Raw genomic sequence first — 21,935 nt, forward strand, 5'->3', positions numbered from 1 at the left:
GATTTCTATGAAACGCATTAGTATAATAAAAATTATCGTAGAAACACTGCATACTTATATACCTGAAATTAGGCAGAGCTTTTTTCTTTACAATTTGTACTGTCGTGTGAGTTTTACAACTGTACGATATCAGAAACATAATGATACTGAACTTTGAGTAATATTTAGAACGCTGAGGTTTTTCATTTTTTATTCCTATCTAATTGGTTCTTCGAAAAACAGCTTGTGTTTTTTTGTACATTTCGCTGAAAACAGTTGTTACATTTGTGCTTGATGATAAAACTTGAGGGAAAAGAAGTATAAACACTCGTACAAAGAAAGAAAATGATTAAATAATCGACTCCATGTACTTACGTATATATGTATATGTATATGTATATACACACATATACATATATACACTTAGGCTTGTATTGTCTACGTATGATAACGGTAACTTACGTTCGCTTTATTCACTTTGCGTATGTCTCCACGCGTTAAAGAATAAATCTCTCCTTAAATCGTGATGGTTATTGTTATATCGAAGAGTAATTGAAGGCACAACATGCAATGGCTCTCCCTTCCAATCTTCTTCCCTCCCAACCCTTTCTCCACTGACACTCATTACTGACTCACGCGCACTCACCGACTCATTTACTTACTCCCTTTATTGACTGATATGAATCGAATTGCAAATCCACTCCTGCTACAATTACAATATTCAAAAGAATTTTGCACTTGAATTTTCAGTAAAAGAAATTTAAACTGATTTTCCGTGTACACGAAATCTGTACAAACATGTATATTCAAGTTGTCCATGGTTACTGTGTATCCTTAATTCCACATATTCATATGGTATCTTGATTGCTGTATTCTGCATTGTAAAATATCAATTATATTAGAACGAGTCTTTAAGAAAACGCAAAGTATGTAATTGGATCATCCTGAAGCTTCCTTGATAAAACATAAATAAGCACCATTGTAACGAATGTATTTTGGCGATATCCGTAGATTTCTGTTGTATGATTTTGTTGATTTTGATTTAACATTTCTAAATAACACTTGCGAAATTGGGCCATGAAAGTACCCGATATGGTAAATACTATTATATAACGTTGGTAAAAATACGTAATAGTGTTTATTTGAATTCACGGATAATGAATTTTCGTGATGGTATACTCTTTCACAACGAGAAATTCAAAGCCATCTTTACTTTCAGAATGATCTAATAAAATTACTGCATTAAGGAAGTAACTTACTTCAACTGGGAAGTATTGTAGATTATCATCCGAAGCTGCAAATTCGTAATCACCAAACAATACAGGTTCAGAATCATTTTCATCGACAAAACCCTATATCAACATGAGAATGTAGAATTGAGCTGTATACCTCACTTATAAAAGAGTCAACTTACTTACCCAGACATTAAACTTTTTAGGCGCACTTCTCATTTCTTCATTGGGTAAAATCGATTTCGGTGCATGTTCAACTGTAAATCCAGTAACATAAATAGAACTTCGTAACTTAATTAATAAATATCCTGGAAAGCCTTGAAATGCCCAGCAAGCACCTGGTTGTATTGGATTTCCTTGTATCACTGTACGAGGATTATTATTTTCATGATATAATGTAAAAGCCAACAGTTTGACTACCCTAGTTTTTATATCGTATTTTTGAGTACAACGTGTACTAATGATCTGACCACCTATTAATAAAAAAATCTAATATGTTTTATCCAGTCAGAACAATATTGGGCCGAATCAATCTATTGAATTCGACAAACTCACCGGCAGATTCTAAAGCATAATCAACGCGTCCCGTTTTGTCCGCATCATATATTTTTATGGCTTCCTTGACTATTTCGCGAACGCGATCATCCGTTATAACATCATTCGCAATCCATGATTTGTCTCGAACTGTAAAAAGAATTATTTTTCATACACTTTGCATTCACACCCGTTGTATTTGATACATAATTAAAAACATGAATATTTCACTCGCTTTAAATGAGTACTGCGATTATTACGTATCGGATACCTTTAACTTTTTCTGCGTTCGACATCAACGTACCGAAATGATCAATTAAGACCATTTCGATGCGTTTTTCTAAATCTTCACTAGTAATATGATTTGTACGTGTGCTACAGCATAATTTTAACTCCGAATAAAATTCTTTCAGTTTCTCCAACTGAGACTTAATAACATCAATTTCTTGAGAATAGATATCAGCTAATTTATATTCTTTCAGTCTCTCCTCCAACAATAATATTTCATTCTGAAAGAAACAAAATACAATGTCAAGTTCAGATAATATTACATCAAAAAGTATTACGAACAAATTGTTTAAACTTACATCATCTTTTGACCAGATATATCCCCTTTCTTTAAGCCGCTCCAGCGCTTGAGTTATATTGAAAAGGCGGTCCTGTGTATATTAAATATATGACTAGTAGCTAATCCGTTAAAAAAACTAACAAACTTTTCATATTGTGTAATTAAATGTCAACAAAGAGCCTTACAGATTGTTTGATAGTTCGATCCTCCAAGTTGTTGATCCTACTGTGTAATTTTTCGGTGATCGATTCAAAATTATCTTCTTTTCCAAACATTTCCCCCTTTAAAAATAATTGCTTTTCACTTGCAACTAACTCCTGTCCAGTTCCAAATTCCCGCGTAATTACTTTGGTTTGAGGAAATAGAGCTGAAAGATGTGGTAAACACCAGCAACCTGAAATATAAAAATATAATCTTCTTCAAGTTTTGCTAATCTTGTAACTTGATACAAATACCGAGAGAAGGATAGACGAAGGGACTCACCATTCCGATGATATCAAGATATAGAGATTACATCCATATTCCTTGTGAAGCACGAATACTCCAATTCTACATCGCCAGTGAAGTAATCCTACTCCCTCTATCCTTCTCCCATAGTTAAATTTAATCATTTGATTTCATTGATTACAGTTTTTTTTTGTTTTACGTTGATAACATTACGATGTTTACGAACATCAATTTCTCCGAACGCGTTGAACTACATATGAACGTGCTTTTACAGATACCACAGCACCGGGCATATATAAGGATAAATTTTTGGTAACTATTGTTATTTAACTCATTTATATACACGATAAAAACATATAATGACTAGTAATAAATAATAATGCATAAAATATATCGAAAACATAACATGATAATACCTTTCAGTATCAATTACAATCTATCACTTTTTATTTAAAAATTACGGGAGGTCAGTTATGCATCACAAGGCAAACATACATACACACATACATAAATTTACATATGTATGTATGTATATATATATGTATGAATATAATATAAAGTAAGTTCAACCAAATCCCACGTCACTATAAACTACAAATAAAACAAATTATATAGACGGTAAATAAAAAAATTTTGAAGAAAAGATCAAATTCTAACCAATGCTAAGGCATCTCGGGTAAAGACACGTTCACACCAGGCAGAAAATGTACTGACAAATTTTTAATCATTTTTATATATTCAATAAATAAATCGGTTTGAAAAGACGTTAAACTGATAATATTGTTAAAGATGCGATAGGTCGTCTCAGTGACATCATAGGGAATATTGTGCAGAGAATCCAGACAGATAAAGGACTGTTTTTGCACGATGTAAGTTCCTGAAACAAAAAGAAAAAGAAACGCCAGGATAGGTTTCACCGGTCTTCCCGAAGATGCCAAGGCAAAAACTCGATCTTGTGGGTGAAAATGGCAGATAATAAAAAGGAAAGAAAAAAAAAGAAAAATAAAAGAATATCGATATGAAGTCACGAATTTCTTAATTGACGAACTGTTTACAGTGACTTAGTGGTTATAAAATTTACCAGTAAGAAGAAACAATGGCAATAAAGCAATCCAAAACAGTATTGGGCTTTTCTGATGCATCCATCTCCTAATACTGGATACACGACTCAACAACCACGAGTCAAAGAAAAACACCCTGACCATAAAAAGATAAATATAATGCAAAGGACTGTCAATATATTTCCAAATCTTGGACCATCTAGATTCTGAAATTACATAAAATTAATATGTGTTAATAAATTATTCATTTTATGTTACATTATAAGAAAATATGAAGAGATTATGAGAAGATTGCATTTATAGACATGTTAAATAATTGAAAAATACCATATCTTTGATATTCATAAGTGGCATAATAATCTCTTCTTCTGACTGGCTTGAGCTTTAGAAATTCAAGGAATTTGCTAAACCATAAAGCAGTAACCAGTATAAAACTCGTAAACTGATGTGTTATTTTGCTTCTTTGGCTATAGTTATTTGAAGCTGTTTCTTCTAATTCAGTATCTGAATCAACAGCAGATGTAATTCTACATTTTCGAGAATCAATACGTTTTAATGGTAAATCAGAGCTCAACGATTGCCTAAGAAATAAATATATTTTTTTTTAAATGGTTTCATATAACTTTAAGAATGATTTTCGTACATTTATTGCACATAAAGATTTGAAACACATAACAAACCTTGATTGTGAATTCGTTGAATTAGTAGGTTCTGCATAAATTACTTCCCTGTGACAATGGTACTGTTCTATATGTGTCTTTGTGTATTGAGCTTTAGACTTATCCGTACTTGATATATGTGCTCCATAATATTCATTAACAAACTATAAAAGACAGTAACGAATAAGATATAAATTATATGTATGTATGTAGAATTCCAATAAATGAATACCAATAAGTGAATAAATAAGGATATATTTGTAGTTTACTGAAATATTTTGCATTAATCCTCAATCGTACTATGAGTCACATATATGTACAACACATTTTTATCATATACAAATAAAAATTCTAAGTCATTCTTTATTCGTTATTGATACTCTAACGTAAACATCCATTCGGTATTTAATCATGTATTATTTGCAATTCTGCATCTATAATATAATATTGGAATCAAATTGTTGTACTTACTATAGAATCTTCTGCTTTTGTTCCTCTCTCGTTTCCGATATTTGTTCTTTCATATACAACATTCTCAGACGGAACATGCAAGGATCGATTAGAATCCTGCGTATTTGAATGGATGGATCGCCGTGACATATTAGGCATGGCTAGTATACCTGGCGCTATTTCATAACGACACTTGGACCTTTCAGAATAGGTGTAGTCCGTTTTAGGAAATACACTAACAAACATTAATAACTAATGTAAAATAGTTTCATATGATACAATATAAAAATAAAATTAATCATTCGTAACAGCCGCTTGGCTTTAACTTCACTTTAGGGGACATAGAATTATTGAATTCTTTTTTTGTCATTTCATAGTTTTTGAGGCATAGAATCAAAAAATACAAGTCTTAATTCTAGGAATCCAATTCAAAAATCATGCGTATGTAAAATTTAGCATTCTTAACGTATTTTACAGGTTAGTATGAGATGCCATATTGCTTCTATCTATCATCTGATTGGTCCGCACAGATGAGCATTGAACTGAATTTCGCTTCACGGCGGTCAAAGGGTAAAGTATAACCAAACCCTAGTCCAATACACACAATTCAAAATCCCGCCACAAAATGGCCACAACTCACGTGCATTTGTGAGCGACTCCACTCATTGGACAAATTACGAACAGAAGCCAACATGGCGTTAAAATAACGTATAAAATATGCTAAAAACGCTCAACTTTACGTACAGATATATTTTGGATCATCAGATTCCAAAGTTAATATTTGTATTTTTGGATCTTACTTGTTGAAAGCTATCATAACATATGAAAAAAGGGGCCAATGAATTTATGTCCTCCAAAGTCAAATTCAGCCAACTTATTTATACGAAATTATAACTTATATAAGAAATTAATTAATTAAATTTCAATGAACGTGTATAAATACACAATAATATAACATCATGACCTTCATTTCACAAATACATACTTCCACCAATCACCAGCTTGCTTATAGATTTCATGCGCAGAACATGATCTATCAGACAATTCTTCTTGTTCTGTTTCCTCTGAAGAATAATCACTAGTAATAGTTCTATGTGGAAAGATGTTTTTTTGGCTTTCTCCGCTTTTATGTTCAAATGAACCTTCCTTGTTATCAGTTTGACCATTTGCAAATATCTGTTTTTTTGCCTTTTGCCGTTCAGATCGACGTTCTCCTCTTTTTGTATAGACAGAAGGATTTTCAATTCGCTTATTTTTATCCCCCAATGTTGTTTCAACAGTGAGAATTTCTTTTTTTCTTTCCACTATAGCCTCCACATTTTGATCATTTGTTTTACTGCTACTACCAGATCTATAATAATGTTCAAATTATAGTTGAGATTATGCGTAAACCATGTCTAAATTTGTAGTCTCCCAACCATATGTTTTTAATACATACAATATTCTAGGACCAGATCTTTTAGTATTTGCAACTTCTCCAGGAGTATGAGATCTCTCCTGACTTAAACTTCTTAAATGATAATGATGTTCTAGAGTTTCTGGTTCACTCATGACACAAGTTTGCACCAAAGGAGTTCTAGAACGTGATCTACTTCCACTTCGTAATTCATAATGTCGTTGTTCATTCTCCATAGTTTTGCTAAAAATAGAAATAATCTATTTTAAGAGATTAACAAAAAAAATTATATTAATAGAGATAGATACAAAGTCACAAAAACTACAATCCATCAGGGTGCACAGTATATAAGCTAAAAATAGTTTCCCTCCTGCTGAAGGATCTTTAAACAGAATCCTTCTCTGCTGGCTTTTATACCAAGCACACTTTTTCTCTCTCTCTCTCTCTCTCTCTCCCTCTCTCATTGATTTCAGTTTGTTTTTTTTTACTGGACCTCTCCTAGCGCGATACGCTGCACATGTCGCACATTGCTATATCATATGCACAATCAAAAAATATCTATTTGTTTTCCTATTTCTTACTTCACTAAGGGAAACCAATATTTAATATATGAGAGACACAGATAGATGATCTAGGATCTGATCTCATTTATACATATACATATCTTGGCACTCGGTTCATACACGTATAATGTATACACGTCTGATACGTAAGAAGAATTAATCTTAATAATACTTTCGTAACACAGACACAATGCATTTTGAAACACTTTTAGATAAATATTTGTCGAAATCATAGATATATCTGACATTAAACGTTAAGTATATACACCCACATATTAATATCAAAATTTAATCTCGCCACTAACTTTCTCGAAAATCTTTCTATTTATAGAGAACTCACCGAAAATATATAAAAGAGATTCGCGATTCTTCCTAAGTGATTCGATATGTCGTGCATTCAAGAAGATAAAAAAATATTCGCTTTATAATGTAAGTTATGCAAGATGATGATTTTCGTGGTAACTTTAAAATATCTGTCAACATTTATGTTCCTTCAAGATCTAACACGAGCTTGCAAGTTGCAATGCGTAGAAAACGACGAATAGCCGTACCTATGTGCGCGCGCATCTTTCGATGATTCATTCTACACTCTCCCTAGTTTAATATACCTCAAAAAGCTACTAAAAAGAATTGAATTATGGTTTTTGATTTAAAATATGTCAATAAGCTGTATGTAATTGTCATTAACAATGGTTATCATGATGTGTTGAAGATATGGGCACAAACAACATAATGTACCTGAACTCGAATAATAAAAGTACTTTTCTATATTAAAAATAGTAAATACTTGTTCACGAAAGTTAAAGTTTCGTGAGTAACAAGGCAAAAAATAAGAGAAAAGTTTAATTAAACCAATCGTTCGATTAATAATTTCAAAAATGAAGACTTATTTATGCAGTCAGAACATATCAAATTGGGAAAGGAACTAATCAGAATAATCTCAAACAATCTTTATTCATCCGTGAAATAAATATCTGTATAAAGGTAAACAAATATTGTACAAATACAGAATTCTATATTTTATTTACTATTATAAAATATCTTATTCTCTCTATACCTTAGTTGCAATTTCATAAATAGACGTTTATGTCAAAAATTTACTAACTATCAATGTTAAATGCATTGGATCATAGATCTATTTTATACCTTGTCTGTGAATTTACTTATGAGAGAAAAGTAACTGATAAAATGTATTAAAAGCTGTTTATAATTACAGACGAAGTGCATAAATAGATTTCGTATATCACAAGGAATTAACTGGGACCTATGAATAAGAATCTGTGCTTTAGCTCGTTAGCCGAGAAAGGCGAGTTAACCCGTCACTCCCTAATTGTCGATCTTCCTGATGTAATAATTTCTTTATTTATTACTTTATTGTAAAAAAGTCCTCTACTTTTTTTATATGTTATTTTATTTCTGATAAAAATAATCGATTAACTTTTAATTTCGTCATTATAGATATTTTGTAATTAATAGAGGACTCAGTTAATAGGTCAAAATGTGTACAGTCAAAACCTGGAAAAATGTTATCCAAAAACTAAAAGAAAACTTTGTAATCTTTCTATTTCATTTGTAACAATTAATATCGTTCATTTAGATCGTTTTAGGTTAATTTAAGTTTGAAATTGCTTAATGTTGTGACAACTCGAAATCCATATTCGATGCCAACGGAGCAGCTGTCAACGCATGAACGTAACTTCAGATTTACAGATATCGATATGTAAATTAGGAGCGAAGTTTGAAATCATATGTACCACGTCAATACTTGTATGCAGAAGATGCAAAACACGCATTAGTATTTGCATAGAAAGTCAGAGTGCGAAAGGTAAGAAAATTCAATGTTTAATTCTTAAAAGTCATAGGGAATTAGCAATTTAGTAGATCTTCCTCACTTTCTCTATACCATTTCTGTATTTCCGTACTGAATATTGCAAGTGTCGCGCGCTTAATTTATATATTATTGTTTATGGACATAAAGTCAAGTTCACATGATAACGTAACACTTCGTTCGCGTAATACCTACTTCTGCGTACACCTCTCTTTTGTATGCAACAATAGCCTACGTTAGATATTAGATATAATCCATGGTGAACGATGCGGCAACAATGTTTTTACAAACATCAAATCTTTTTCTTTAATATTGCAGTTGAAGTGCAATACGTATGTACATACATATATATATGTGCTTGAACGGATTGTGATTAACGTTTTTTATTGAAATTGATTCAAGATATACCCCTAATCCTTGTGATAATTATTGTATATTTAACTAATGTATAAATATCATAATATATTGTGTACTAAATACTATGATATATAATCATGGAAGAGTTTGATGTATGATACATACATGTAAGTACTTGTATTTCAAGTATTTACAGTAGTTTTAAATACGAACATGAGCATGAAACAAGTTAAAATCATCTTTGAATACAATTAAAGCTTCTAAAAATGGACAAAAAAGTGTCACATGTTAGCAAAGGTAAAGGTATAAAGGAGACGAGACGACTAACGTTAAGCGAAAGAGATTAAGTGCATTCATATATGTGAAAATCAGTGGCAAGAGAAATTGACAGAAAATACTGCAGAAAAAATTATCTCTAAAACAGTATTATAATTGTTGTAAATAAAGATGAGAATGGAAATATTCATATTAGTATTTAAATAAATAAAAGATATGCTATATTTTCCCTCTTCAGGATAACTGCTGTGATACGTTGATGCAAGAATTTTTAATTTTGTATTTTTTTCTATTTTATTCTATTTGATTTTAAAGTAATGTCAATTTTTCTTAAAACTGAGAACACAGTGATGCTATGACACTGTTCATTTATTAGGTCCTATGATAAAAATCTATATAACACTACTGTATTTTACTACTGTAAAAGATAAAATAAAGGATACGAAATAAATATTTGAAAATTTTGACTTTAGATTCAACTGTGTTACACATGTATATATTGATTATAAATATAGAAAAAATCTGCGCTATGTATACATATATATGTTGTTATAGGTATACGCTGTTATACATTCTATTGTATTGAATTATAATTGTCTCGTTGCATTAGTATTTAGTGTCATTTATCATAACAGCATTTCATAACTCGCGCGAAACTTTTGGAGAGGCCATGTTGACTAGGTTATGTTTACACCGAGGCGAGAGTTATAAACATTGTTGCCAAATTTATTTTCACCATGGCTTGCATCTAAAGTAGGCTGCGATGCTACTCTCGACTCGTCAACACGTGTGTTCGTGATTCTCTGTTTTTTCTCTTGCAATCCTTTCTTTTTGTGTCTTTCTCTTGCGGTAAAGTGAATTCGCATGGCCGGCAGTATTTATTTAGTCGAACACCGTTATTAACGAGTCTTTCGCGTTTCCCAGAACAGAACTCGAACGCGGTAATGGAGGAGGTAATCGATCAAACTATCGCTACAGAGCAGACATCGGGAGAGTGCCTGAGTCATGAAGAAGAGGACATTAAAGTAATCATAGATGCTCCCATTAACGAAGAAATGTTAAAACACGAAAACGGGGATAACGATTGCCTTGAAAATATTTCAACGGTAGAACACGATTATATATTGCAGCAGGAGTGTATATTATCTAGCACGAATGAGCAGGAGCAGCAACAACAGCATCATCATCATCAACAACATCAACATCAACATCCCTCCGGAGAATCGTTTCAGCGGGAGGATTGCACCGAGTACGTAGATCTATTGGTAAAAGCAGCTGATGCAACGACAAAACAAGAAGATGAGGTGGAAGATGAAGAAGAAGAAAAATCGGATATTACGAACACGGTTGTTCAGCCAGATGCAGATTCTCAGTGTCAAAATGAAACGAGAAGAAGCAAACGTAAATTAGTTCGGCGAAATTTTGAAACGAGACGAGATTCCGACGAGGAAAACTATTTTGAAAATTTGAATTTAAGCTCGAGACTGAAAAAAGGTCAGTCCTCTGATCAATCGGAAAAAATTTTTCTATGTTATCTGTGCGACAAAGAGTTTTTGTCGAAGAATGTTTTGAAGGAGCATATGCATTCTCACGAAGAAGTTCGAAAGGTATTGTCTCTGAAAAAAACACCGGATACACCGCAAAAGAACGTTTATAATGTTGCAAAGTCCCCTCCATCGGGTAAGAGATCAAACAAGTGCCCGCATTGTGGCAAGCAATACATATATATAACCTCGTTTAGTAAACATTTGAAAAAACATGAAAGGGAGAAAGAAGAGGGCAAGGAAGAATCAATGCCCTTAGAAATATCATTCCACGAAGACGAACATAGTCTAGATCTTGATAATTATAAAGATGCACGTCGGCATTTGGATAACGAGTATCGGAAAAAAGTCAAACAAAAAGAGGTGGGCCCAGAAGAGCATAGAGAGGAAGAAAAAGGGAACGAGGCGAAAAGAGGCAATAACGGTGGCGGTGATGGTGGTGGTGGTGGTGGCGGCGGCGGCGAAGGAGGAGGAGGAGCAGGAAATAACAACAATAACAACAATGATGATGACAACCACGACGACGACGACGACGATGACGACGATGAATACAATGACTACGACGATAAAAGACAAGTGGGTAATTTGATTAAAAAAGAGGAACAGGAGAATCGCAATGTCCGTACAGAAACGTTTGCATGCGACAAGTGTGCAGAGAAATTTTATACAAAACGTGGCTTACAAAGGCATGCGATTTCGCATGTTGTTCTCAGTTGCAGTATATGCGAAGAAGAATTCGATTCACTGGAAAAATTAAGAAATCATCGCGCGAAACACGTGGTTGAAGGTGTTCTAACTGAACAAGAACTTGAGATGGATGCAGAGTATTCAATTAGTAAGGAAACATGTGATTACGAGACAGAGGATAAAGATAGCATAGACAGGAATCACAGGATGGAAAACAAATCAATACCAGGATTGCTGGAAACAGAAAATAATTTATCGAAGAAAAATGATAGGTAGGTAAGAACTAAAGATGTTGCAATGTATATTATGTTATTATAGGAAAATCGTCTTGCACATGTCTATCATTCTGATGAAACATTTTATTGTTTAGAAACATGGAGACCCATCGTCATTCGGGGATTGACTATAGTTGCAAGGTGTGTTGCCAACGATTTGCAATGAAAGAAATGTTGCAAAAACATACGGAACAGCAACATGAACGTGTAAAAACTTACAAGTGCACACAATGTAACAAAACATTTGGTAACGAACTTACTTTACGCAATCATCTTATAGCTACTAATCATAAAACTTTCCTTCATGGACAAGAATATGACCCTAATAAACGTATTAAAAGAGTTGCTGCGAGAGCTGCACAAAAAATTATCGATAAAATTAAAACCGAGGATGGTTTGGAAGATTTCGACGAGGAAGAGGAGAATATCGATAGAATTAATCGCGCTAATGTTACAGATAATAATTATAGTCGGAATAAGCGAGAAATATCCTCGCATAAGAGACATAATCATAAGAAGGAATTGGAATGTGCGAGTTGTAATAAAAGATGCAGTTCAAAACAATTGTTAACAAAACATATGGAGCAACATGTAAAAGACGAGCAACAACGAGTGGTCAAGTCGGAAAAGCAAAAGCAATCGGCAGATAAGAAAGATTGGCAAAGGGACTACGCTAATGAGGAGATGTACCATAAAGAGAATAGAGATGACGATTATGATTCGGATTTTGAAAGTGGTTTGGATTGGCCAATGGATAATCACGAGTGCCCGAAGTGTAAAAAACGATACAGCACGAAAAAATCATTGTTACGTCATCAATTGTTGCACGAAGAACCAAATTTCGAATGCGATATTTGCAATGTTAAGTTTTACCGCAAAGACAAACTAAAAGCCCATTATGATAAGTGTTCGGAGAAGAACCCCGATCAAGTGAGAAAGTGCAATATCTGCGGAGACACGTTTGAGAACAATGAGATTCTGCGAGAACATAGATCGAAACATGTTACCGAAGGCATTCTTACGGAAGAAGACCTGAGAGATATCGAACCGCGACCCGAGGAGAAGAAACCAGGTGAAAAGATTGGTAGGAAGAGAAGGACTGATATCGTAGGTTTAGAGTGCACGGAATGTAACAAGCAATATACATCGAGAAAAGGGCTTTTACGACATATTCAAGTCCACGAAGGAAAAAAGTATCTGTGTGATATATGTCCAAAAAAATTTTATAGAAGGGAACATTTAAAGATACACGTAGCTAAACATAACATGATTAAGCCATATAAGTGCACACGATGCACAAAGCGTTTCATTAAAGAGGAACAGTTGACAAATCATTTGTCAAAGCATGACCGAACTTTCAAGAAGAATAAAGAAACGGACAGCTCAAAAAGATTCCTTTGTGAAATTTGTTCGAAAAGTTTTACGCAATCGACGACGTTGATTGCACACCTTCGAGCACATAATGGTATAAAACCATACGTTTGCGAAGTTTGTTCGCGACCGTTCACAACTAACGCTTATTTGAAAATGCACATGAGAACGCATACCCAAGAACGACCGTATGTTTGTCAATATTGTTCACGAGCATTTGCTAGAGCCGATACGCTTGCTAATCATTTGACTTCGCATACAGGCGAGGCTAAATACCATTGTAAGTACTGTCCGAAAAACTTCCGTCGTCTGAAGTCGCTCAAAGAACACGTCTTCATTCATACTGGTCAAAGACCTTATGCCTGTCCAACCTGCGATAGACGGTTTAACAACAATGGAAGTCGATACGCTCATAGTAAAAGGTGTAAACAAACTTTTGTTCAGAATCAAAATCGTGCTCAAACACTAACCGCGCAAGTACAGGCTACGCCTCAAAATCAACAAAGAGTGCTACAACAGACTACTCTTGAACAAGGACAAATAGTAAAGGCACAGAATATTAAAACCATTACTATCACTAAACCTGAATCAGTCGCCACTCAACAAACAGTTATGCAACTTCAAGAGATATTAATGCCTTTGATCCTTCCTCTTACAGTCACTCTTACGGATGTCGGTGAGGAAGTAATATTACCAGAAGGAACCAAAATATTTACTACATCATAAGTTGGGATAGAACTTTTCTATGTATTCATCAGATTGTTTCTTTAATTTCCATTCGTAAACCGAAAACTTTCTTTCTCAGCATCACAACAAAGAAAGAGAGGGAGAGGGAAAATGTGATTGAAATACTGTCTTTGACTTTGTATTATACATTGTATATCTCTGTTTATATTTAAATATGAGTCGTAGCTGTTGTAAAAATCTAGAACAAGGAGAAAGGAAACAAAAATGCAGTTGAATGAAAACTTGTTTTACTTGTATGTAACGGAGTCGTCTTAAACGGAGCATAAAAGAAAACAAGAGATCTTGTATCACATAGTTTCGAATCAGTTTATTTAAACACTTGTTGATTTATGTGTGTATGTGTACGCCCATGCGTACATGTCCCTCTACTGTGTCTATGTGTGTCTCTTTTCTCGTCGGTTATTGTTGATTAAAAAACAATTATAATTGCGATCTGTAGGCACGCAAATATATATGTATATGCGTAAATATATACGTGTATACACGCACACACGTATATTTGAACAAAAGGTACAAAAGTCGTACAGAAATATTTTATGAAATCCATTTTGTTGTCGTATTTCACTGGAAACCATCAAACGTTTCATCTAATTTCATATATGATGTCATTTTAAAATAATACAAATGTAAGATGATCTCAACGATAATTCTTTCTAAATTTACTCTGAACGGATCAATCGTTGATATCGTCAAGGTGTCGTGATTTCGTGAAACACAGCTTAGCCTTCAAAAATTATCATCTTCGACTTACAGAATTACAAACTAACGTACAAACGAATCTGTTGCTTTTTAATTGTATATCGAATACGTTATTATTATTTTATCATGACATAACAACGGTGTATATACCGATTGATTTTAAATGTACAGAAACCGTTATCCAAAGAATGTATTATAAATTGTACGAAAAGTGCAACATAATTTTTTACGACATATGGATTTCCGATCGTTGGAATAAAACAAAATAAAAAAAAAATAATTATGAGATTGTATAGAAAGTGGCGCTAATGCTAACGTTGAAAGTAATTGCATTCCTTGCGTGTGGCATGATATCGATGGAACACGAATAGGAATGCAGATTCATTTACGATCCGCTAGGATGACGCATTTATTTGGTCATATGATGACAGTTTTAAGAATTCCGCGAAAAATTCTGCGGTAGTTGTTTTAATATGTATTCATGTGTATTCAAATAAAATTTGTAAAGTGAAATTTAAGACGCGCGCAAAACGGCAATCATATGCTGTTCAACAGTATATTAAAATTTTATTTTCAATGTATGCGGATCGTGATTTATCATTTATTTGTACATATACTTAAGTACTGTGAATAAAACATATTCGTAGTATCAAAACGGTTATAATAGATTTCTGCTCCTTCTGTTGATACATACGCGCGTAAAATATTTTTAATTCAAATAAGATAAATGTACAATAAAAGTACAAACAAATCGTTAAAAAGAAATATAATAAGAAAAACAAAAAGAAATGATATGTAGTCGAATATGCGCGGTGTAATTTTATCATTTGTTAGGGTTTCAGATATTCAACCATCGATTACCCATAAAACGTTTATACCTGATGTACCCAAATTAACACGGCCTAACATACCGTGATCTCTTGTCTTAACAATGTATAAAAATAACAGAAGTGTATGAAATAAGTTGTTCCTACCCTAAAAATGAGAAAGGAGAAAAGAATTAGTCTCAACTTGCAAATATTACACTAAAGTAAGTGAACGTGATGATAAAGTAAATTTAATTGAATCTACTTACACGTTGTATTTCCTCATAATCGCTAGGCAATGAATCTCCAGAATGTGCCAAACTGTAATGCGGTGGATTTATAGATTGGCATACTATCACGGGACCTTTGCTACGTGGTAAAGTTATTCCTGATCTAGCCATATACCTCGATGTAAATGGTCGTGCATCGGGTTGATCTAGAGGGGCTTCCAATTGTGTATCCATATACGTTGACACCAAGTGCATAACTATCTGCAGAAATGAAATAATATATACATATTGTTGATTGTATCTGGATAATATTTTACGAAAATTCAAAAAAATTAAATTACCGCTGAATCAGTTGGCAAGCTAGAATCCCATTCTTTATCATTGTGAGATCCTCCACCATTCCACTTGAATTCACTCATTGAACCCCCTTTTGCAAGAATTTTAATTCTCTTAATTAAATATTCCTGATTGTTAGAAAGTTCTAAAAAAGGTACTAAAGTTGGTAAAGTAGGAATAGCAAATACTAAAAATGGTGCTTGTGCAAGTTTTCTCAATCTATGCAATCCAACACATCCTAATTGGGAATCGCTTAAACCATGACGGACCAATGCCAAACAAACATTATCAATTTCGGTTGCTACACGTTCAATAACTGTTTTGCTAATCCACTGAAATAGTTGATACAATGTTCTTTTTATATATGTACGTATATTTGGAAATAATGAAATTTACTCAATATCTGATTGTTTTACTTGCCATGCGAAGATTAGCTGTCCATTCGTTTACTTTAATTGGGTCGATCCTATATTTTCTCCAAACATCCGGAGCGCCGAATATACCCCTAGGTGAATTGCCCTCTTCGCTCCCAGGACTAGCTGATTTTGATTTATCTACGAGAAAAGAAAGCATCGTAAATTTTATCTTATCAAAGAAAGAAAATATATTCTTTCCTACCAATAATGGGTGCTAATTGGTATGCACATCTTCTTAACAATGGAGAAACTTCCCCGGGGCTTCTAATCGCTGGATGCGACCAAAATGAGCTAAGCAAATTGGAAGGCTGATCAATATCCGTTGATAAAACATGTTTTTTTTGGTGAGCTTCCTCCAAATAATTTTTTAGTTCTCTCTCATTTTGTATCAAATCTTCACTTGTTAAATTTCCATTTGCCGAAATATTGAGAGATTTATTAAAAGATCCATTGGAGCTGGATACCGATTTTTGTGATGTAGGGCTACCATACTTAAAAAACTGATTCGGCGATGAAAAGTCCTCTTGAAAATAAGTTTTATATATGGTAAAAACAAATAGGTTCGAATAATATCAGAATGTAAAAAAGAAGTTTATCATACTAGATTCGCTTAATCCTGTAGACCCAAGTGAGGTCATTCTCCTATTGAGGCTAATGCATGATAAATTTAATGGGACCGGTGGCTCTGAAGTTTTTGGAGACGATGGTCTTTCATTTTTAAAAAGGGGGTCATCCTCTGATATACCTAATAGGTATCTTTGCTTAGGATTCAGCAGAATTGGCCGCAGAGAAAAATTTGCCCATGTATATTTTGTTATATGATAAACAGCATTTAATGCAAATATTAAGGCCAAACACCACTCAGCCCAACAGAATGGTTCATATGTTGCACCTCCATATACTCTAAAAACGTAACATATAAAACATGTATATTTCTTTCATTACTGATAGAACGAACAATTGATTAATTAAGAAATATGAATAGTTTACATGTCAAAGACGAGGATTCCAAGTAAAGAACTGTTGACGAAAAACCAGGTAATACTATTTCTTGCTTTATTTTGAGTTTGTCTTATATCAAGCGTTTGTTCCACTTGAGGTTTGGCAGTCAAAACTCTAAAAATAAAATTATTCAACGTGATCATACGTGCCGGGAATAAATAACTTTCTAACCTTCGTTCAATGCCTTTCTCTATTTCTAGTTTATTGCATTACCTTGCATTCGGAGAAATGTATCGCATTGGAGATCGAAAATTACTCATTCTCCCTACAACTCTCTTTTCTCCTTGTTAATTTAGTCTAAGAATTATTTAAAAAGCACCTTATTATTCTTGAAATAACGTATCTTCGTAAACGAATAGTACGACACTGTTTTGGCGCGTTTTTGGGAACGGAATTACAACAGAAATACAGTCAGGCAGTTTGTATAGTTTGATTTGATACATTTAATTGTAATTTATATATTTTATGTATTGTGTATATCAATATACATCGTATACATATATATTCGCACAATATATAATTCACAAAAAATTGAAATTAGTATTCATATATTGTACGTAAGTACGTATATATAATTTAAATTTGATTTGCATATAAAATACACGTATACGTTGGTCGAATAAGAATTTATTATTAAATATTATGAATCTTTTATAACTGTAAGATAAAAAAGAATTTCAGAGAAATTAAGTAAAATAAAAAAAAGAGAAGACAATAATAATGTATAATGTTTGTGTTTCAAGATACAGATTTAGTTAATTTAACCAGAATTTTATCCTTTGGTACATTGTCACCTATCGAACATAGCACGTCTTCGACCATTCCATTTACGGATGCTCTGATTATGTGCTGTAAGTAAATAATTAACTTTGAAACATAAACACATGTCTGAAGTTACAATAATTTTGAAACATAATATAAACATACTTCCATCTTCATGGCGTTAATTACAAGTAAAGCGTCTCCAATCTTTACAGTGTCTCCTTTCGCCACACATACCTTTTCTACAGATCCTGGTATAGGACTTAAAGCTTTGCACGGGTCCTCCTTATTTTGACACTTTGCAAGATTATAAAGAAATTTTCTAGGAGGTATGTTAAATTGCCATTCACGGTCCTATAAAAACTAAAGCTGAAGATAATCAGTTCTTAGGCGTTTTTGTTTTCGGAATTAAAGTAATCGAACAAAAATATATTAAAAAGAAAAAATACTAGCTTTGGTGAATAAATGTAATTTGTTATGAATTTTAATAATTTTCGTTCTAGTAATTGTTTCGTCAATTTCGGTACATAATTCCAGCGTGTTTTCCTTTTTCTTTAATGTGCCTGTTACTCTCCTCCAAGGACCGATTTGATTGATTCTCATGGAATAGACCTCAGGTTCAATGTATCTTATTTCAACTTCGATATCATCATCGCAAACGTTGAAATGCAAAGTCCGCGTTAGAGTGTGATTTAACCTTAAACCAATTTCGGTTGCAAAAGGGCTGAAAGGATCAACAGTTGTAAGAGATGATCGTAAAGAATGCGTATCTTCGTAAAGTATAGAAGCGAGAGCAGCCTGAGCTACAACTTCACTTGGCACGTGTAATTCTCGAAATAATTCTCGACAATGTTCCTCTATGAATCCTGTGTGTACTTGACCTTGCAAAAAATTCGAATGGGAACATAAATCTTTGATGAATTCTATATTAGTACTTAGTCCTGCTATCTAAAAATATATACAGAAAACAATATAAATATCCAAGATTTTTAATAAAATAATACATACGCATTTTCCATTTGAAAATTTACTAACGTTGTAATCGTTTAACTTTGATCTAAGTATAGCCAACGCTTCTTTTCGATCTTTTCCCCAGACGATTAATTTAGCGATCATGGGATCATAATGTACTGATACTTGGTCTTTTTCACGAACTCCGGTTTCGATTCTGATCGCTTCAGTTGCGATTTCTGGAACTCTCATGTATGACAATTTACCCGCTCCCGGTAGAAAATCTTTTCTTGGTTCCTGCAATTTGTTGCAGTTTATTTATACAATTTAGCTAGTTTGCTGCAAGAATCAACTACAATTCCACGATTGGTTATCGAGATTAACCTGGTTAATGGAAATATTAAAGCCATTTTATCTCATCGAAGGTACAAGTTATGTGTTTTATAAAGAAAGACTTTTGTCATTACTTCTGCATAAATTCTCGCTTCAAAGGCATGTCCTCTAAAATTAATTTGTGCCTGTTTTAATGGAAGTTCCTCTCCCGCCGCTATTCGTAACTGCCATTCAACCAAATCCAATCCCGTAATTGCTTCCGTTATGGGATGTTCTACTTGAAGACGTGTATTCATTTCCATAAAATAAAAGTTATTTTGATCCCGATCCATTATAAATTCGACGGTACCAGCGCCAACATATCCTACCGCTTTTGCCGCTCGAACTGCTGTTGCGCCTAAGTCCGATCTCAAATTTATTGAAATACCAGGCTACAAAACAGAACAATCATTATGTTATTATAATTTTCATAGTATTAAAAAGATGTCAAGTCTCTCACATTGCAAAAGTTTAAATATGCATATACATACTGCAGGTGCTTCTTCGATAATCTTCTGATGTCTCCTTTGAATAGAGCAATCCCTTTCAAACATGTGAACAATATTTCCATGTTTATCTGCAAAAATTTGTACTTCAATATGTCTTGGATTCCTGACATATTGTTCGAGTAAAATGGAAGAATCACCAAATGCTTTTTTGGATTCAGTCTTTGCAGATTCCAAAGCTTCAATAAACTGTGATTCTTTTAGAACTATTCTCATGCCTTTTCCTCCTCCACCACATACAGCTTTTATCATTAAAGGAAAACCTATCTTCTTTGCTTCCAATAATAAGGTTTCATTAGACTGGTTATCTCCATGATATCCTATTGTTATCAATAGCATAATAATCAGATTTGAATATTTTATTTATATAATATGTTATGTGTGTTTGTATATCCGTGTATATACTCTTGTACAGTGACACAAATCATACCTGCTATAACAGGAATTCCAGCTTTTATCATCATATCTTTTGAAGTACTTTTAATTCCCATATTTTTAATTGCATCTGCTGGAGGCCCAACAAATACAATATTTTCCTTCTGGCAGAGTTCTGCAAATTCTGCATTTTCTGAGAGAAAGCCATAACCAGGATGTATAGCTTGACTCTTTGACTTTTTTGCTATAGAGATAATTTTGTCCTGTCTTAAGTAGCTCTGGCTAGATGGTGCAGGTCCGATACAATATGCTTCATCTGCTTGTTCTACGTGCAAAGAATCTTTATCTATGTCGCTATATACTGCTACAGTCTTCACTCCTAATTTTTTAGCAGTTCTTGCTACACGGCATGCAATCTCTCCTCTGTTTGCAATTAGAATCTATAATACAGTAAAGAACAGCATAAGCTCTGTTAATTTTCAAAATTATGAGTTGAAAAATTAATTCTTACTTTATTAAATCGGTCAGTTGTGATTTTTGAGATATGTAAATTACGACTATGTGGAATCAATGTACTGCATCTGAGCATTATTGATAATATATAATTATTCAATTTCATACAAAAAAATGGATTAACACACTTAACAATTTACTTACTGCGAAATTGATATTTGTATTTTTTCTATTAGACGCATGATCTACTCCTAAAATGAATTGCTATCGTAATAACTGTAAATGAACGCTCTTCCGATTCTTGCCTTCAAAACAAAGTTTATCATTCGTTCCATCTATATTAAGCATTAAAGCATTTTACGTAAGCAAGCCAGCAATCGCTAACCTTTACGGAGAGGTTATACCGATGGTTATACGCATCATACATACATACATACATATACTGTATGCATAGATAAGATAATAATATGAATGTATACGTAATTGCCTATAATTTAAACATGAAAATTTTGATTGTTTTACAATTAGATACCAATTTAATCGTTTAATAGCTTTTTAAAGAAAAATTTCGTCCCATGAGTGCTGCAGTACTGCAGCTTTCGTGTTATTAGTGCTATTAGCACACCGCTTTAACTTTTTTTTCGTAATAATTTGTTTATTTCACGCTCAAATTAGATATGGTGTGAGTGTGCGTGGGACTAAACAAATTACGAAAAGATTCTTTACATTTTGTGTGTTTTGGTATCGATTTGTCAATCGTTTGACTATTTTTGTTGCTATGATTTATGCGTAGGTTATGTTTGTTTGTGGGTGGTGAATGTATTGATTATGAAATGGACCTGTATGATTCTTATGTCTATCTATCTATATAGTTAGGAATATTTTGGTTGAAAGGATAATAAAAAGTGAAATTTCCGAACTGGGTATAGTGATATGACAGATATGACGCTCTAACCGAGTGAACTAATGGGCTGAAGTGAAATTAATTTTTTTATAACAAACGATAGAATCACACTAATATAATTCCATAAATAAAATCCATTATACAATGCA

General features: G+C 33.1%; 4 protein-coding genes across 13 annotated transcripts; 1 reads left to right on the top strand and 3 right to left on the bottom strand.

Moving 5' to 3' along the window:
• Positions 1-93: 93 nt before the first annotated feature.
• LOC117234518 lies at positions 94-7,445 on the bottom strand. Of its 4 annotated transcripts, none has more exons than XR_004493536.1 (15): positions 6,369-6,569; positions 5,916-6,281; positions 4,952-5,165; positions 4,502-4,644; positions 4,149-4,402; positions 3,842-4,027; positions 2,499-2,707; positions 2,333-2,404; positions 2,017-2,254; positions 1,767-1,895; positions 1,398-1,684; positions 1,239-1,331; positions 778-853; positions 442-685; positions 94-245 (listed from the first exon to the last, which is right to left on the bottom strand). XR_004493536.1 is itself a non-coding variant. In XM_033495839.1 (15 exons), exons 2-15 carry the CDS (start codon positions 6,560-6,562, stop codon positions 630-632), a joined length of 2,517 nt encoding a protein of 838 aa, XP_033351730.1. In that variant the 5' UTR covers positions 6,563-6,569; positions 7,230-7,445; the 3' UTR covers positions 94-629. The 4 variants fall into 4 exon arrangements, 3 of the variants coding, with proteins under 3 accessions (XP_033351730.1, XP_033351731.1, XP_033351729.1); XM_033495839.1 differs by adding an exon at positions 7,230-7,445 and having other exon boundaries at positions 94-685; XM_033495840.1 differs by adding an exon at positions 6,635-6,653 and having other exon boundaries at positions 94-685.
• A 17-nt stretch (positions 7,446-7,462) lies between these two features.
• LOC117234514 (zinc finger protein 658B-like) lies at positions 7,463-14,939 on the top strand. Of its 5 annotated transcripts, XM_033495818.1 has the most exons (5): positions 7,463-7,873; positions 8,106-8,236; positions 8,487-8,714; positions 10,275-11,853; positions 11,952-14,939. In XM_033495818.1, exons 3-5 carry the CDS (start codon positions 8,576-8,578, stop codon positions 13,951-13,953), a joined length of 3,720 nt encoding a protein of 1,239 aa, XP_033351709.1. In that variant the 5' UTR covers positions 7,463-7,873; positions 8,106-8,236; positions 8,487-8,575; the 3' UTR covers positions 13,954-14,939. The 5 variants fall into 5 exon arrangements, with proteins under 5 accessions (XP_033351709.1, XP_033351710.1, XP_033351714.1 ...); XM_033495819.1 differs by lacking the exons at positions 7,463-7,873; positions 8,106-8,236; positions 8,487-8,714 and adding an exon at positions 8,905-9,241; XM_033495823.1 differs by lacking the exons at positions 7,463-7,873; positions 8,106-8,236; positions 8,487-8,714 and adding an exon at positions 8,905-9,241 and having other exon boundaries at positions 10,280-11,853.
• LOC117234524 (transmembrane protein 209) lies at positions 14,633-17,871 on the bottom strand. Its single transcript, XM_033495850.1, has 8 exons — positions 17,677-17,871; positions 17,452-17,577; positions 17,063-17,364; positions 16,664-16,984; positions 16,466-16,599; positions 16,051-16,377; positions 15,749-15,970; positions 14,633-15,648 (listed from the first exon to the last, which is right to left on the bottom strand). The coding sequence occupies exons 1-8, from the start codon at positions 17,721-17,723 to the stop codon at positions 15,520-15,522; spliced, it is 1,608 nt and encodes a 535-aa protein (XP_033351741.1). The 5' UTR covers positions 17,724-17,871; the 3' UTR covers positions 14,633-15,519.
• Positions 17,872-18,168: 297 nt separating this feature from the next.
• LOC117234520 (methylcrotonoyl-CoA carboxylase subunit alpha, mitochondrial) lies at positions 18,169-21,757 on the bottom strand. 3 transcript variants are annotated; one of them, XM_033495842.1, is made up of 10 exons: positions 21,609-21,757; positions 21,087-21,217; positions 20,941-21,010; positions 20,485-20,869; positions 20,040-20,374; positions 19,644-19,940; positions 19,261-19,473; positions 18,679-19,173; positions 18,391-18,579; positions 18,169-18,312 (listed from the first exon to the last, which is right to left on the bottom strand). In XM_033495842.1, exons 2-10 carry the CDS (start codon positions 21,122-21,124, stop codon positions 18,202-18,204), a joined length of 2,133 nt encoding a protein of 710 aa, XP_033351733.1. In that variant the 5' UTR covers positions 21,125-21,217; positions 21,609-21,757; the 3' UTR covers positions 18,169-18,201. The 3 variants fall into 3 exon arrangements, with proteins under 3 accessions (XP_033351733.1, XP_033351734.1, XP_033351732.1); XM_033495843.1 differs by lacking the exon at positions 21,609-21,757 and having other exon boundaries at positions 20,040-20,125; positions 20,195-20,374; positions 21,087-21,428; XM_033495841.1 differs by lacking the exon at positions 21,609-21,757 and having other exon boundaries at positions 21,087-21,426.
• Positions 21,758-21,935: the final 178 nt, after the last annotated feature.

Source organism: Bombus vosnesenskii, unplaced genomic scaffold (genome assembly GCF_011952255.1).
Source record: "Bombus vosnesenskii isolate JDL3184/JDL3185 unplaced genomic scaffold, Bvos_JDL3184-5_v1.1 scf7180000013305, whole genome shotgun sequence".
Classification (NCBI taxonomy): domain Eukaryota; kingdom Metazoa; phylum Arthropoda; class Insecta; order Hymenoptera; family Apidae; genus Bombus; species Bombus vosnesenskii.